This window comes from Gallinula chloropus (genome assembly GCF_964237585.1).
Source record: "Gallinula chloropus genome assembly, chromosome: 1".
In the NCBI taxonomy this organism is placed as follows: domain Eukaryota; kingdom Metazoa; phylum Chordata; class Aves; order Gruiformes; family Rallidae; genus Gallinula; species Gallinula chloropus.
Genome location: NC_140085.1, coordinates 91,068,366 through 91,086,945, shown reverse-complemented (window position 1 = coordinate 91,086,945; position 18,580 = coordinate 91,068,366). Strand labels below are relative to the sequence as shown.

The 18,580-nt window shown below is 39.1% G+C and overlaps 1 protein-coding gene across 1 annotated transcript in view; it reads right to left on the bottom strand.

Annotated features, from left to right (window-relative positions):
- Positions 1–18,580, bottom strand: part of CFAP44 (cilia and flagella associated protein 44) — a gene marked incomplete at its 5' end in the record, with an annotated part of 47,416 nt that overhangs the window by 15,811 nt on the left and 13,025 nt on the right. The window contains 15 exon segments of the mRNA XM_084275377.1: positions 232–398; positions 750–880; positions 1,198–1,360; positions 1,805–1,860; positions 3,836–4,106; positions 4,982–5,127; positions 5,612–5,833; positions 8,409–8,561; positions 10,216–10,326; positions 11,235–11,444; positions 13,861–13,955; positions 15,196–15,295; positions 16,327–16,374; positions 16,995–17,150; positions 18,344–18,508. Of these exon segments, the coding sequence (XP_084131503.1) occupies positions 232–398; positions 750–880; positions 1,198–1,360; positions 1,805–1,860; positions 3,836–4,106; positions 4,982–5,127; positions 5,612–5,833; positions 8,409–8,561; positions 10,216–10,326; positions 11,235–11,444; positions 13,861–13,955; positions 15,196–15,295; positions 16,327–16,374; positions 16,995–17,150; positions 18,344–18,508 (2,194 nt within the window).

Here is an 18,580-nt window from a genome sequence, read left to right as displayed (position 1 = left end):
CTAAATATAGAAACTATGTAATTATATATTAAAAAACAACAGCAGCAGCAGCAAAAAAGAATCCTGAAATCAAACCAAAACTCAAACATCATACCACAGTTATATTTCTTTACCTGTACCTAAAGAAATTACAATTTCTTTAGCTTGGACTCAGGGAAACAAACTCAGGTGAAAGACAAGAAACCATATTACTGAGAAGGTTTAAATGGTCATCATTAGCCCTGTGCATACCTCTTGTCTCTTTGACGATCCCCATTTTCTCTGTCTTCTTCCATGATGGACGTTCCTTGTCTTGGTAGTATTTCTCAGACATGGCTAGAAGTCTGTAGGTGGAAATCTGATGATTGCTTTGAATAGCATGAACAACAACAGTGTCAAATTCCAGTGAGTCCCGAAACCTGACAACCAAAATTAGACGAAACCGTTTGATGTCAGTAGTCACAACCTACCTTTTTTCCTTGACCAGAAGAACATGAATAATGCAGTTTACTAATTGCACATACAATTACTGTATATCTGAACTTCCACCAAAGATTCAAAAGAAGTAAGTACACCCAAATATCAATATACTCCTGTGCATGTTCCAAGTAAAATAAGAACAGAATCATAACAAAACAGAAGAACTGTTGATTATGTGGGGGGGGGGGGGAGGGGAAATCAGATTATTTTTTCTTGAGGCAGGTACAACTGCATAAATGATAAGCCCTGTGCAAGGTCAGAGGGAGAAGTAGAAGAAAAGTGGTACTTACTGATTTTGTAGTTTCTGCAGTCCAATCAAATGTTTCTCACGCTCCCAAGCCAGCTCTTTTTGCACTAACTGGATTCTCTGTGCTGTCTGCCTGTCCAGCTCCTCCAAGATCCTACGGTCCATCTCGTACTGCTGCAGAAAGACAAAGCCAAGCATCACATAATTTCCAATATCTAGTAGCCAAGAAAAACATTTTTTCCCAGATGCAGGAGTTCTGTGCACATTAACACAATCCTTTGTTTCTAGAAGCTATTCAGATCTCCAGAGTACCACATATTTCCTACATGCACAAAGCATCAGCAGGGATTCAGAAGTCCCAGCGAATTTCACATTCATAGAACTACCTTAATCCAAAGGGTTGGACAGCTTTGGCCCCAACACATCAGGTAGAAATATTTAAGAAGAAGGTGCCTCTAAAGGTAAATGACCCTTCTAAAACCAAGAAGTACCTCTCTGCGCAGCTGCATGTGCTTGGGCAACTCTTGATTCTTTTGAAGAAGAAAAAGAAACTCTTGCCTCAATGCAATTAATGCCTCTCTCTTCTTGTGTTTTTTTTCTTCAGCTTCCTTCATTATCCGCTCGTATTCTTCTTTCTGCTTGACTTCCTCAATGCTGAAAATACATGAAAAAGGAAATGCAGTTATCTCAATGGAAGAGAGGAAAGATTGCAGGTTGTGTAACCTTTTAGATTTCCTTGACAGCCTTAAACTCCCAGTGAACTCAATGGCTCTGAAGGTAACTCAGAAAAGAATCAGGTTCCTGTGTTATATTCTATTTGTACAGTCCTAACGTCACAGGGCTTTGACCTTAACTTCAGACTACAAACTTGACACAAGGTCAAGAAAATCTCAGAGTACTGTTATTTGAATAACTACTACAGAAAAGTAGATGAAATGAGGGGAAAAGCTGATAAAACTTTGTTTTAACAAGGAAACAACCCAAATACAGGGTGATCAACTTCTCCCTCCTCTTGGGAGGCAACAAGAAATATGTGGTCTGAAGAAAGCACTGCTAACGCTTGAAAATCTCTTTCATCATTATCCAAGCATCTCTTACTTGCAGGCATTGGGATCCTCAATGTCTTCAGTAGCCTTCTCCTTCTCAAGACCACTCTGGAATAAAAATGTCATTTTGCCTTTAAACTAATAAATAGTTTCAGCAGACAACAAAGGTTTTACAGACATTAAGACAGATCTGCTACTGCCTCTTGTAAAAACAAAATAAACTTTTATAATCGATATTGCTATACAGGCCTTAACTATCAAGCTTCAATGTTTCAAGAACAAAAAGCAATAAAGTTGGTTTACATGTAAAAGAACTAATGAAGCACAGCTCTTAGGGATAAAGAGCACAAATCCTGTATCATCCTCAACATTGTTAGCCACTACATCACTGCCTGTCCTAACTTCACTCTGTCCCATAACATCTTTGGTTTTCTACCCCTCGAGGCCAATTCTCTTGCCTCCCCCTCACTGCCAGGCTGACAAGAGACAACATATCCTGAGCTAATTCCAAGTTACATGTGTAATTCATCTGGTTTGCTTCTGCTGACTGCATAATGAGTTCACAATTATTAGCTGTGAAGAATGACAGATGGATGGACACTGCAGTCACACAAGCCTCATTTCCCTAAGCAGTCATACTCTAAAAAAAGAGGGGTGCTTATCATCTTGCAGTGAATACAGTCGTACTAAATGATCTGTAATTTAACTCAATTAGTTTCAGAGGATTTGTATTTGATTCTCTAAGAATCCCATTAAGTTTAATGAAGATGGAATTTTTAAAATCTTCCACATGACTTAAAACCAGAATAGATACTTAATGAAGATATACTTTGATAAGGGAAAAACTCTATTAGAATGGTCATTAAGCAATGTGTGAGCTCGAACAATAGAAATTGACCATAAAGATCATTACAAAGCCCTACTTACATACTCCAAATAATAAAACTGTATAGATAATGCTTTACAATTGTATATCAATCGCTACTTTAATATTGCAGCTAGCAAAGCTCTGATATCACAGGTTCCAATCATCCACTTAAATTAAAAAAAAAAAATTTGAGTCAATTCTTAGTACTATATATTTTTGTGATACTGATAAAATTTTCCAACTCCTTAACAATTTACCTAAATGACCAAAATCACAATTTCCTCTCTATCTCCCTTGTCAAGCATCTTTCAAAACACAGCTACCAACTAATAGTAAAATATTTAAATGGTCAATGGTTTATGTTGACACTTCTAAAATTATTAAACTACTGAATGTAGATCTACTGTGAAATTCATTGTGCATGATAGCACTTCTTTACTCAACAGGCCTCACTGCCTCTTTCATGTTATAGTTGTTTGATTCAGGCACTCTAGAGATTTTAAAAATGTGTGCAATTTTGAACAGTTCAATAAGTCCAAACACTTTTAGCAGAGGAGTTGATGCCTCTCTCTCTATTCCCCTGTATCATCAGTAGACCTGTTACTGAGTTCTTGTGTCATCTGTTCAAACATCCTAAAGGTGATGAGCTGTAGAGTGATTACAGAACACCTGAAAAATCATTCTTGCTCATGCTGTCCAAGAGCAAAAGAGCAGCATGCCGTGCTATTTTGCAAATGTAAAAAAATCCAACTTGGGAATTGTATATGAACGGTACTAGATGCACTGAGAAACTATGCATTTGGTATTACCCAAGGTTATATCTAGAATTTCCACCCAGAGTTGAATCACACTTTACTGGAATTAAATCCAAGACAAGCATTAAGTATGAAAGGTCCTTGTGGTTCTTTCTTTCCAGAAATGTGCATGATTATACCTTTGAGTTGGAAAAGACTAGTAGCATATTACATATGAACAACATATACTATGCTTATTTGGAGAAAACCAAAAAAGAACATTCACAAGGAACAATGCAGCCAAGGTACCTGTTTATTAGGGAATGTTTCACAAGATCTCTTCTTCCAAATTCTTTGGGAAACCTCAGCTTTTGCTATGAAAGATCTGTGATGCCAACTAATTGAACTGGGTACTTCCCACCTGCAGTAGTTTCATTGTAAAAAGACCTAATTCAGTGAAAGAGGCTAGCGACTGACTTACCCTAGGAGATGGGATTTTGGCTTTTAGCTCTTTGTGAACATCCTCTGCAGACAAGATGTTGAAAGTAAAAATATTTCCATCTCCACCACAGGTAATGAGAAATCTATCATCATAGCTACAGCAAATGCCCTGGATCTGGCCATAATCATTGTCATGTATATTGAAGGACCAGTATTCCTTCAGGGTGTCCGCTGAGAGCTCTTTTTCTTGGAGAGGATAAACACGCAGTGAGCCATTCTGCATCCCACAGAACATCAGCAGTCTGCTGGTACTGTCAAACAAGCAATGAGAAACAGTAAGAACAGGCAACTTGCAATGAGTAAAGCCACAGCTCAAAAAGCAACACTTCTAAAGAACGACTAATCTATCTGAATAAATGCACCCTTCCCAAGTTTGTAAGCTGCAAGCAAAGTATTTGGACTGTTTAAAATACACGTGATATTACTATAAACTACTTCTTCCAGCTAACTGGCTGCTCAGGAATGTTCTTGCACTTGCTGGTTATCAGGGAACTGGTCTCAATTGTGCAGGGTAGCAGACACCAAGTTCGGAGTTAGAAAACCAGTTTCCCCTCCCTGTTCTCCATCTGGTATGGCTGGTGGTGAATACAGCCAGCTGAAGATTAAAGCCTGAACTAAGCCTGGTTCCTTAGATGCAGATCATGCCTAACCTCACAAAGAACCTAATATTAGAAGTCTGAAAATACTTTACCCTTTCCATGGATATAGTTCACTGAGAAACCTACAGTCCCGAGAAGCCTATATTCTTTGCACAAGAGGGATGGACCGATCCCTTCATGTTCTCGTTGCAGGCTAATTGTGTCCTCTCTTTCCTAAATACCAAAAAGAACTGCTGTTCTGATGATTACAATTTGCAGAGAGCTCCTAGATATCTACAATATAGGATGCTTGTGTCTAAATCATTACCTAATTAGATACTTAAAAGGATTCTATCAGATACAGTCCCCAGCTGTATCCATTAGGAATTTTAAGTAAAACTTAGTGTCAGGAAAACCAGAGAGAGTTCCTTTGTACTACAATTGACCCACAACTAAAAATGGACAAAGCAATGTACCATCCTCCCTTCCAAGTTCAATTTCATCACGCTTTATTGTGAAGTCAACTGTTAGTTGTTACAGTGTTTTACCAGAAGGAGATCTGGTGGATGGGATTATTGTCGGTGTCCTCAATAGGAATCACTTCAAAGGGTTCATCTTGCCTGTTCTCTGGGTCTTCTTGTTGATCATTTGAGGAGAATTCACAATGATAGAGGAACCCTGAGTCATACCCACCCTGAAGAGGAGAAAGACAGTAAAGAAATGGTAATTAGAGAACACTGAAGCAGCTGGCCAGGTAAATGCAATTTTCAGAATTCTTACTTTTCTTAAGGATCTACTTAACTATAGGTTAGGAAATGTTACTTCCAAACATCTAGAGATCCCATTTACCCACAGAAATAAATCTGGCACAATCACTGGCTTTACAAGCCATCTGACCAATATGTCAAGATTCTGCCTTCTTGCTTGCAATCAAACAGCTTAGCCTTTGTTCCCATTCAGGCGTCACCAAGAAGTGTGCCTATCGGAAATTTACTCAACAATCTGGAGTGACACTACTGATTCACTTCATAAAGACCACTGAAACTGTCAAGTATGAAGGGGATTCCATGTCCAAGAGGTATCAGGTTTCAAATAATCAGTCTTCTAAGATACCCAGGTGTGAAGGAAAGGTTGCCAAATCTTGTAAACCCATTAAGATGAAATATAAACTGATATACCAAGGAGAGCCAGAATTTTCCTGGTGCTGAATAAAACCCACAGAGTATGGGACTGGGCTTCTCTGGTATGTACAGAGGTGGTAATGGCTCTTCTTCCTCTTCACTTTCCTCTTCAGGTTCTTCTATTTCCTTTCCCATCTCCTGTTGCTGCTGTATCCATTCAAGCTTTGCTTTCTCCTTCTCTTGCTTTTTTTTCTCTCTCAGGGCAATCTCCTCTTCCAGCTATTAAAAGAAGTGGAAAAACATGGAGACATGAAAACAAGGCACTCCACACATTACAGACTGAAGGAGTCTCTTCAATTAAAACCAAGCTGTTCCTGGCATTATATATACACAGAATATCTGTATATAAAGGCTGGGTGAATAGTGGATTGAGTGTAACCTTGAGGAAAAGGACTTGGGGGTGTTGGTGATGAGAAGCTCAACATGACCCAGCAACATGTGCTTGCAGCCCAGAAAGCCAAGTGTATCCCGGGCTTCATCAAAAGAAGTGTGACTAAAAGGTCAAGGGAGGAGGTTGTCCCCCTCTACTCCGCTCTCCTGAGACCCCATCTGGAGTACTGTGCCTGGCTCTGTGGCCCCCAACATAAATAAGAAGGACCATTAGAACAAGTCCAGAGGAGGGCTACAAAGATGATCCAAAGGCTGGATCATCTCTCCTGTGAACACAGGCTTAGAGAGTTGGTCTTGTTCAGCCTGGAGAAAAGAAGGCTCCAGGGAGATCTTTATGTAGCTTTCCAGTACCTGAAAGAGGTCTGCAGGAAATCTGGAGAGGAGTTGTTGACAATGGCATGCCACAGGACAAAGGGTAATGGCCTTAAGCCAAAGAAGAGTAGATTTAGATTAGCTATTAGAAGGAAATTCTTTACTATGAGGATGATGCACTGGCACAGGCTGCCCAGAGAAGCTGTGGCTGCCCCCTCCTTGGAAATGTTCAAGGCCAGGTTGGATGAGGCTTTGGGCAACCTGGTCTAGCAGAGGGTGTCCCTGCCCATGGTGGGGGGGTGGAAGTAGATGATCTTTGAGGTCCCTTCCAACCCAAACCAGTCTGTGATTCTATTATCTAGAGAAATCTCTTTTCTTTCAACTAAGCAGAGATCAAACAGACTTCACGAGAGTTTCCAGTGGAAATTCCTCCATTTCCCTCATCCAAAGTATTTTAATTCATGGTTCTTTGAAACAGAAACCACTCTGCATGAGAGGCAGACTTCAGCATTTCCTAAGAGAGGTTATTCCCCAAATTGCACAGTGAGTATACTACTTCTGCAGAACTCCTAAGTCCTGCCCTCTGCCGGCCCAGGAGAAAGGAAAAAACACTGTAATGCTGAACTTAAGATTCCCAAGTCCTAATGCATCATTGAAGTAGAGTAAAAAGAGAAGCTGTAATGGACTTTACTACTTCTGAAAAATGAAAGGAAGACATTTGTGGATTTGTAAAACTTTAAAAACCTCTTTCCATTCAAGCCTACTTTAGCATAAACAGATATCAAACATTCTCTAAAAGAAGATCAAAGATACCAGATAGCAAATCATAGAGAAAAGTCTGGAAAGGATTTCAGAAGGGCATTCTTTTGCCTGAAAGCAGAAGAATCATGCAAATGTTAAATATTATCAGCTGATGTTTGTCTGACCTACCCTTTAAAAAGTCTGGTGTGGGGACTCTACAGCCTAATCAAAATATTTTAGTGCTTTAGCACCCTTACTGTTAGAAATCTTTCCTTATATCTTCTCTAAAAACATTCTTATTGCAGTTTATTATTGATCTATTTTCCTAGAGAAAAAAAAAGCAATCAATATTCTCTCTACATAGAAACCTTTTTTATTTTGAAGATTTAGAGAGTCTTCCACAAATATTTTTCTCTTTTACTAAAAAAACCCCCAACAAAACCAAAACAAACAAACAAACAAAAATCCCAAAGAAAAAACCTCAAACCAACAAAACACATTCTTTCAATCTTTCCACACACGTACATGCTAGCTTTGTGATCATCGTGGTTCTTCCTGTGAGAAAACCACCAAGAAATTACTCTCCTGAATGCTGACCTCCTCCTAGCTTTAACAAGAAATGAAGCTTTCAGTAATGCACAACTGAGAAGACAAGAGAAGTTAATAGGGAAAGCAGAGAAATTGCAGGTAAAGAATAGTCAGAGAGGCTGCTGGACTGCGGTGGGTTGAACATGGGACATAGAGCCTGCTCACTGCCTGACATCAGCTTGCTTTTTAATTTCACAGAGTTAACTAAAGCTGAGAGCTATAGTTAATACTCTTTTTCTTTAGCCCTGTGTATCTTCCAAAATGCTAGTTCTCAGAAATAAAAACCACATCTTTAAAGTTATTACAACATTTAAACCCCAGAAATATATGACTAGGAAAGGAGGAAAAGCAAAAGTGATGTTTCATGTTTGCCTCAGTTCCCACATGGGTATTTTATGACTGTTCAAAGGGATTTCCTCCAGGGCTAACATCAACCACAAGAAATGGGCTTTTTCTGAAAATGACTAAAATGAAAATACATGAAGAACAAACATGTGACACTATCTTTTTCCCTTTCACTAATGCTGTCTTTCAACCCCCACAAAAATGCACATGGTACTTTCAGTGTGGCGTATGCTCTATTTGAATAAACGAAGAACAACTTGTAATTTCACATTAAGTGACTCAGCCACAAATGGACTCTGCCTGACCTTCCCCTTCAGGAAATGTAGCAAAAATCCTATGATGCAATAGAGAAATATTTGTGGGCAGTTTTGTCCTCTGGCACACAAACATGTAATTTCTCCACAGGATAGTTCTTTACCTTGATTCGGGATTTAATACTATAAAAGTGGAAGTACTGCGTCGGCAGGTTTTTTATTTGATAAGTGGACACCATATCTTGTTCCTCTGGGAGAGGGACAGGAACCTGGAGAACAAAGCCATTCTCACAAAGAACGAGCAGCATGCTCTTCACCTGTACAAAACCACAAAAAATACAAGTATAGGGCAAATGCATACATGGAATTGAAAGAAATGGGGAGCAAGTGAGTCAGAAGATGCATAGGTGCAAAGCCAAGCTCCAGCCAGGAGACATTACCTGTGCTCTTATTTAAAGGACCACTTTTTAATGGGCATCAGAAATTAGCAAGCTTCTTTATACTATATGTAACCTGGGCAAAGTGGAGGAAATTAGGAAGTCCTGGCCATATACAAAACACCTGTCATTCTGACACTGTCTAGCTTGAAAGCAGCATGATGATGTTTTGGCAGTTTGGTTAAACTAAAGGATGGACCTGACCCAGAAGTTCAGAGCTGAAGTTTTGTTTTGGTATTTGGTTGAAAGTTCTTATGTTTCTGTACTAATAAATCCCTTATATCTTCAAGACTGGGCTCGGAATCTTGCCAAATGCTACTTAGCTTTGAGCTTCTTCTCTGCTGGTACCTGCCAGGACCTTTAAAATGCAGTTAGGAAGAGCAGGCGAGGTAAAGGTAACTGCTATTTAGTGTTTTGAGATTTTAAAAGGGAAATCTGTTCTTAGTTTCACTTTGTAAGTGACTTGATGAATAGAGGCTTATTTTATCCCACCCATCGTTAAAACCTGCATAGGGGCCATATTAAGGTTGCTATGGAAACCTTAACTAGAAATTACACGGTTCTTATGTCTATAAAATCTCAGCCTTATAAATGCATTCATTAAATGTATAGTATTTAATCACCAAGGTGTGCTTTGGGGTTTTTTTAAGAGGAAAAAAAAATGCAATGTAACACTGAGATGCTCGTAAGTGTTTAGTAAGTGTTCATATCTAGCAGTGGAGCCCTGATACCAGCAGACAAAAATGCTCAGAGGGAACCTAACATATCAAAGACACAATGAGTGGGGTTTTTTTAGTACGTAAGAGTACCTTGTCCTCAAGGAAAGGGCTCCAAATGTAACTGTGAGATCAAGATATTCCATTTCTGCAGTAAGACAGAGTACATACCAGCAAGAGTTCTTTTGCCAACACCGTTTTTATCAATTCCCATGAACAAGCAATAATAGATACATTTTTTCACTGTGCACAAGTATAACACATCTTGCTGGCCACTTTGTCAGCGTCTAAATAGAATGAACAATGTCCCTTCTAAATAAGAATACTGGACCAATCAAAAATTGAGATGTTACTCTATCCTTATACAATTTTTAGAATATTCGCAAGGCTCTACTTGAATTTGTCACTAACACACTTCAAGAGTATGAATTCCAAGAAGCACCCAGAAGCTTTCTGAATGAGGTTTGAAAGCTTTGCAATAGTGTCTTAATATGGGCAAGAGGCACAGGCAATAATGCTCAAATAACTGTTATCAAAGACAACTAAGACCTTCCAAAAGCTAAGGCAAAGGCTTGTTTCTTCAAGGCAGGAACTCAAGAAGCTAAGCAAAATTTTGTGCTTTGCATATGTTTCTGCCCTTTACACATAACCTGTCTTTCTGAAGCAGCATGAAAAACAAAGTAGCAGAACATCTTTTTAATTATCTACAGAGAACATGGCTTAGGTCATGGATCTTCATCTACTTTAACCAGAAGTTCTTTTCAAAACTACATTTTAATACTGTAGGGAAGGAAGGAAAAGAAACATGCATTACTCACATGAGAAGGTGGAGACCACTCTAGTGCTTGAACAGGCCCAGGGACACAAATGAATCCAACTGGTTTGTATTCATCTTCAACAGCAAAAAAGAAAACAGTTCTGTCTTTACTCTGAGGAAGAAAAAAAACAACAAAGGTGAAGACTGGATCTAAGGTGACCAAAAGTTTGAAAGATTTTAAGTGCTTTATGACAGAAACGTGTTGTGGCTCAACAGGGGGACTTACAAGTGCCTGGGAATTTCGAATTGGATTTCCATGATGATTAGAGGGAGAAAATAGAAAACCTGCCTACATTGCTCCAAGGTCCTGAGTGCAGCCATAGCCCTTCACTGCCCTGATGAGCCTCAACTGACACCCCCAGCCCTGAGCTTTCTGCCCCCTGCCCTGGGAGCTGCTTTAAATCTCAGGCAAAGGTGACTTTGTAGGCCAGACAGCACAGGTTGAAAATCCAGAATGGATGCTCAGTATGACACAACAGCTTAAATCCTGCATGGTGTTTTACCTCAAGGAACACAATTGCAAATGCACTGACTGTGGCTGAAGACTAGCTTTTAAAGAGTAGAGACTTACTCTCTGTACTGACGGGAAATCATGTCAAAGACTAGGAGGGCCGCTGACAAACCAACTGCAGATCCTGTTGTAAGGCCAAGCAGCGCTGGGTAGCAGCAGCTGGCATGCTGCCAAGCATGCCTTTGAACAAACTTGCTTTTACCAATTCCAAGACACTACTAAACTAATTCCAAAATGAACCAAATCCATCCATCTCCAAAGGGGATTACAGTATTCACACTAAACAGCCCAGTAAGTCACAAAATGAATTGTATGAATTGCATGGTTACTTTCCTTCAGAAAACAAACCTGAGTGCAAACAGATCCTTCTTTTCCCCCAGCACTGCAGCAAACGACAAGCAGCCATCAACAGCAGTAACAGAAGCATAACCGTGTGGTCAGGAAAAAACCTTATCTCTTTAAATAATCTCTACACTTGTGGCTTAATACTCAAAAGAAGTGATACATACCCCTGAGGCAAACACCTCTCCATTTGGTTCATATGCCAAGGCTGTAACTGCAGCAGAATGAGGTTTGAAAGCTTGTTTCAGATGTATTTCTGCATTCTTTGTATTGGTCTGTCCTGCAAGAACAGGCAGTCCTTTGGGATCATAAACTTCAATTATGCGTACCACACCATCTTCAAACCCCACTGCAATTAGACCTCCTTTAGGATTTACCTTTGAGTGAAAGAACGAAGACAAAAAAAATATATAAAAATATATAAAAATCACAGTGTATATCTGAGAGCTTAGAATAAGCCAGCGTACGGCACACGCTCTGGCATTAACCTGTAACTCATCTTACATGAAGCATTGCTAAAGCATAAAGAATGTTTCATACATGTTTATGCTAGCACACTACTGTAAAGGGGGTGGGAGGACTCAGGGTTTCTTTTTGGTTTGGATTGTTTGAGTCCTTTTACCAATAACATGCCATTGAGACTGAAATTGTTAATGAGGATGTGGTTGTAACACCTAAGGAAGAGGTAATCCATACTGATACACAAATACATTAGTAGCTGCTGCTTAAGGAGCAGAGTTGGAACTTAAAAAAGGAATTATTCTACCACCCCGAATATAATATGGGGCATCATATGTGGATATGATTTTTGAAGAGGTGAGAGCACAGGCTTGGGTCTGGCTGACTGCACGTAAAGTACAGTTGCCTACAGGGACAGCTACTTGAGAGGGGAAGAGGAGGCTATGGAGTCTTTACCATGGGACCTGTAGGCAAGTCTTGAATTGAGAGAGAGAAGAGTTAGCAGAATCAGGCCTGTGTTTTAGCTGGATCTCTCTGGACTTGCAGATTTAGCTGATACTAGCCATACATGGTAGTGTCTTAAAGTGATGTACAAGCTGAGCCAGCTCTAGACATGGCAGAGATCAATATAAATGCCCACCAGAAATGATACCAGAAGGTGAATTACTGTGTGAAGAGGCGAGAGTGAATGGATAAGCAATGTGAGCCATTGGCAACAGTATGAACTATGGCATGAAAAAGTTTACTGATCAGAAGGGAACTGGAGGTAACTGTCTTCCCATTATCTGAGGAGATGAGCCTGTGATGTCTTATCTTAAAAAGCCCCTCCATATTGCTCAGTTAAAAGATGAAGAAGAGCCACTCATGAACCTCAAATTTATTGCTCTGTGTTTGACTCCATTAATTCTGTATCTTTCCTCTACTAGGGAGCCAGCACTCCAGATGTGGCTTCCCCGGTGCTGAGTAAAGAGGGAGGATCACCTCCTTCAACCAGCTGGTAATCCCCTTCCTAACGCAGCCCAGGATGCTGTTGGACTTCTTTGGGACTTCCTGTCTGAGAGCTGCTTTCCAGCTGGTGGGTCCCCATGCTGTACTGATGTCTGGGGTTATTCCTACCCAGAGGCAGGACTTCACATTTTCCCTTGCTGAATTTTGAGATTCTCCTCAGCCCAATTCTCCAGCCTGTCCAGATCCCCTTGAATGGCAGCACAACCCTCTAGAGTATCAGCCACTCCTCCCAGTTTTATATTATCTGTGCAATTGCTGAGGGTGCACTCTGTTCCAGTGTCCAGGTAACTAATGAAGAATGCTGGCACCCACAATGACCCTAAGGTATGCAGCTAGAGACTTGCCTCTAATGGGACTTTGTGCTGCTAATCACTCCCCACTGGAGGCCAGCCATTGAGGCAGTTTTAAATCCACGTCACTGTTCACTTATCTAAACTGTTGATAGCTTGCCTATGAGGCTATTATGGTATACAGATGCTTCAAAGTATGCTGGATAAAATTTTCTTAGACTAATAGTGCAGATCTTCAAATATCTAGTGGGATATTTGAAGTATCTAAGGGGACCTCAAACACAGACAGATAGACTAAGTACACCTGATTTTTCAGACTGTGTTTAGTACCAACTTTTGTAAAACTGAACTGAGTTTTCCAATGCTGTATAAGCAATCAGCTTACTTCTTGATTGAACAGGTCATCACCGGTACATCCCTGAAAGTCTGCATGGCCAACATTATGCCTAAGAGCACTAAGTGTTACCCTTGCCTTGGAAACTCAAGTAAGAACTTTCTGCCATAAATTTGTTTATAATTAACACACCAGGCTTGTTATGTTTCCTCAGAACATAACTAGACATGATTTTAATTAAAATTAGCAAATATGTCTAAAAGCGATAGACTCCACACTCCACAACTGATCAGTTCTGGCAACAGATTTTTTTAGGATTTATCTCCAAATGTTTGTGGATTGTCTGGCCTGTCATTTCAGAATGTGTTAACTAACTCATGTTAATTGATAATTACTCTGTGTGGGTTAAATAGAAGCTGTTAGTCTATAAACTAAGAGTACTTCCTGGGCCTGCACACTGAGATCTGATTTTAAAATCTCAGGAAGATGCAAATAGGACACCTGGTAATCCACAGTAAAGTCAAACTGTACTCATCCCATGTGCATACATACTGTTACACAAACTTATATATACATACTACCACAGTAAATTCCACTGTGGCCCACAGTGACTTCTTTAAGGTCTTGTATGGTGAGCAAGTTTCTAGATGCTGGCAGGTTTATAGGCCCCTTATGAAGTTTTGTTAACACCTGAAAACTCACAACACGAGGTGCCCACGTCAGTGCTGTCCCTCCTTGTTTAAACTTCATTTCAATCAGCTGACTGTTGCTGATGAAGTCATAGACACGCACTGACCCTGTGAGAAATGGAGACAGTAAGAATTTATTTATTGCAACAACACTTACCTGTTAACATTTATGGAAAAAAAAAAAAGTCTATTTATTTTCATTAGAAGCTGGATAGAATGTTACTTATTCTTCTCTTTGAGTATCAAATGCCCACCTGGAAAGACATGACTGATGGTTATGGAGTACTACAGCTGGCATGGTGCTCATGAACAAAACACAAGCTCTCTTCGCTCTAACTTACATGCTGCCAAGAGTTGCTGGGACTGAGGGTTGTAATAAGAAGTCCCATGCTGACTACCATGTGCAATTTTCAAGTAATCACAGACCTGTTACATACTGTAAAGGAAGTCTGTACTGATAGCATAGGAATGATGATAAGCTAGTACTTGGGACTGCCTAAGGAGGAAAATGCTTAAATGGATGAAAATTGGAGGTTGTCCAAAGAAAAGCCAGTTTCACCAGAGGTGAAATTCACAGATTCAAAGACACACATATTGGTCTGTATAAAATTCTGTTCCAGCTGGCATATATCCTAAATGTCATTTGCTCAAGTGGTAGGAGTTTGTCTTCAGGCTAGAAGAGCATGTACATTGTATAGCACAGACAAATGACAAAAAAATGCCGACAAGAATTGAGTTAAAGACCTTGTAGCATTTTCTGAGAAGTGTAAATGACATTGTTAATGTTTTGGCCAACAGTTCTTCTTGCAAATCTTTAAAAAGCTGAGAGGCCTAAATTACAATATTTATATAAGTTAAATAAATTCTGTAATTACGTGTTCGCTGTTGTTGAGAGCAAGACAACTATTGTATTTTCTAAGCAAGCCACAAATATTAATATTCACAATAACTTACACAACGGTAGAGATGTAACTAATTCCTTACAAAACAAAAACCCCAAGTTATCGACCGAGAACCTTGAATACAAATGCAGTTATTCAAGCTAAACGTCTCCTCTTTTCAGCTGTTCCTTCAGAACAAACAGAATTTACAAAGTTTCCCATTAACAACTTCTCTCATTAAAATCCTGGGCTTTTAAGATGAAGCAGTCTTAATGCATTGTTTCAAAACATTCATGATTTGTCTCAACTATTAAAGAACTAATCCCAAGTATAACAATTGTCCTGTAAAGTGATTTTTCAAGAGCAAATGCACAACTGAAGTTGAAAACAGAATAGCTCCAAACCAAGCATCACTGCTTTTCAAAAACAATTACATTGGTACAAGAGGAAAGGAGTAGTGTACTTACGGTCAAGAGCAGTGGTGGCGATAAGGTACGTAGTGGAAGAGACACTCATGGCCTCAATCCTTCCAGAGTGGAAAGTAAACAGGCACTTTGGATCACGGGTCTGAGGTGTAAAACAGAACAACAGAAATTCTGCTACATTCTGGAGCTGCATTTACAAGGTATTACCAGCCATACCTACAGGGAACCTGAAAAGTCTAGACTGGTGCTGTTTGTGTGAACAAAATTTGGCACGCAAAGTACCTATATGTAACTCTCTTCCCTTTCCTTTTTTTTTTCATTTAGATCATGAGAAAAATTAGTGCAAGAACATTAAATTAATTTAAAATTCCATCATTTTCTATGTGAAACTAAAGAGGATGGCTTTCATTAAGTGGCTTCAGGCTTGGAATTAGTATTTTTAACAAAGAGCTCTTGCTCTGAAGGCAAAGAAAATGCTCTCAAGCCCAGGGTTTATGCTGTCTGGGAAATAATTTCATAATCCAAGAAATTCTAGGTTTTGTTTTAGATCTTCTGTATTGTTTTTATAGTGTGTTTCATATACCTTTTATTTACCATAAAATTCTTGGAACATAATTCTACTTGTTGCCACGGAATTCCACTCAACGGGATTGTTCCCATTTACTTTAATATGTTTAGGTGCACAAATGAAATACCATTTTAACAGTATCATCTATTTCTCCACCAAAAAACATCAACACCAGTCATATTAGTAACCAGTAGGATAAAACCATCATCTTGTTTTTTCCTAATTCTTAATGTCATTTAGTGACAACAGTAAGAATCATTTCAAACACCTATCTAGATAGACAATATCAATACTCCTTGAACTTATTTACTGCCTCCATACAGTTTCTATTACCAGTTTACGAGAGTAAAACTCCTTTAAGGAAATGAACTTGGCAGCTGAAATTTCAGGAATCAAAAATAATTATTATTTATATAATAAATAATAATTTATGCACAATTACTACAATCTATAACATCATAAAAATAAATCTGTTTCAACACTAACATTTCAACTGTGCAACTTTATAAAACACAAACATCATTGCAGATACACCCAGTACAGTTAAAGAGGAGTAGCCATTGCAAAGGAAGAAATCAGAAGTGAGAAAAAGAAAACAAATTTACCATATTTGAAAAAGTCAAATCCAGCTTCCAGATTGCTCCATTGGTATCCTGAGGAAGAAAAAACCAAAACATGCGACTTTAATATTTTCAAACTCAATCTGGAAATAAAACTGCCCACAGTGACTCCCTAAGAATTCATTAATGATTATTGTTATGAAACTGAAATAACTGAATGTGGTGATGTTGGTCCTATTGGTTCTATCCATCAGTCCAGGATAACAGAACTTGGACAATATCCTTTGACATTCTCCTACTCTTTCGCAGCTCTGGCTCTGAAAGCCAGTCTCACATGTTACTGTACACTAAAAATATAGAAGAGAACAGCACAGAATTGTTCCATTGGAAGGGACCTACAAGGACCATCTAGTCCAACTGCCTGACCACTTCAAGGCTGAACAAAAGTTAAAGCATGTTATTAGGGGCATTGTCCAAATGCCTTTTAAAGACTGACAACCACCTATCTAGGAAGCCTGTTCCAGTGCTGGAAAGATTACATACATGCCTATATATACATATACAAGAGCACCTGTGTATCCAGAAGATGATTGAATTCTACCAAAAAAAACCCACAATCAAAACCTTCCTGATTTGTAACTCCTGCTGTTACTTAAGATCACCTCCTTCATTCTGTTTCACCACAGAGATATATGTACCTGAATGTATCTTACCTGAGCATACCAAACAGGCTGTCCAGAGTCGTAAACTTTCGACATGAAACTCAGACTGACATTCTTGCCAACATGAAGTTCATTCATAGGCTTTACCTCCAGTAATCCTGTGTCATCCACAGAATCAGCAGCATCTATTGTCTCGAAGTTCCACACCTTTGTGACATTGGAAGAATTAAATAGGTTCTTATAAGACAGGGTTATGCTTTCTTACAGAATTAATAAGGAAATTCAAAATTACAAGACACCAGGAAAGCGTAGATTATACAGGTAGAGCATGAAACCTGTCATATCCATCTCACTGCTTTGAGCAGAACCTAGAACACTGACAATCAGCAACTACTACCTGCTACACTTGGGTGCAATGCAAAGTATGTGTAATAGTTCTCTGTCCAATTCCAAAACAACAGCTTAAATTCAGCCCAGACAGTAGCAGAGCTACACACAGCAAAGAACAGCCTCAGAACTATACAGAGCGCATTCTATCTGCCTGCTCACAGTGCTGCTCATACTGGGGCAACACAGAAGAAAGAACAGGAAATCTAATACATCCATGTTCTGCTCTGTGGGATAAGGACAAGAGATTAGTTGGCACCCTTAAAATCAAGTGGATTTTCCTATATAATTTCCTAAATCTATTTGCAAAACAGAACAACAAAAACTCCAGAGTTTTGAAACCCACCACTGTCTATAACAGTCGGATTCCCATTGATTATCAGGGTCTTTCACATGTCAGCAGAAGACACATATCTTCCCTTAAAGAACAGGCAAACAAGATTGCAAAAATCCTTGACAATCAACAGGTGAGATCAGAAACTGGTGGTATGGATAATGAAAGCTTTTTGACCTTAAGTTATTGAATTCTATGTTAACTTCAGGGTGCCTTGTCTTCCAATTTTTCCTTTAATTCAGCACATGTATTTCTGAGATGCTTGTTAATTTCTATGTTATTTCAATATTAATAATCCAAGTTTTCACTCAGAAAATTAATTTCAAATACTGCTGTAGTTTATCCTTTAAAATAACATGCTGAGAATTGCAAAGACCAACCAAAACTACACATGAAAAAAAGTTAAAATGCAGGCAAGAATAAAGCTGCTAGAGAATCACTGAAAATGAATTTGATTTATTGGACTAAAAGATGCTTTATTTACTCCTATTAAACAGAGGAATACTATCTGATTCAAACATATATACTGTGAAGATGTGCTCTTATTGTCTTTGTTCTAAAAGTTCATTCTCAGAAAGAAAATGACCTCCATAAATTAGCCCTGGTAAAGAAAATACATAATATTTACCTTCTGACCACAGATTTGCATATCTAAAGGCAGAACTGAAGAAAAACTCACCCGAATGAAGCCATCTTTTCCAACAGTGACAAGTTCCCCTTCATCCAGAACTAACTGGTTAACAGGACCACTGTGACAGGGCTTGTGTCCAGCTTGACAGAGCTCTACCTTAATGAGGCCCCCTTCCCAAAGCAGCAAGTTGCCCCACTCAGTCCCTGAGATAACCTTCAATGCAAATGAAGATCAAGCACATAAGGACCTGCACTTCACCAATGCAGAAATATTGGCAAGAATCTG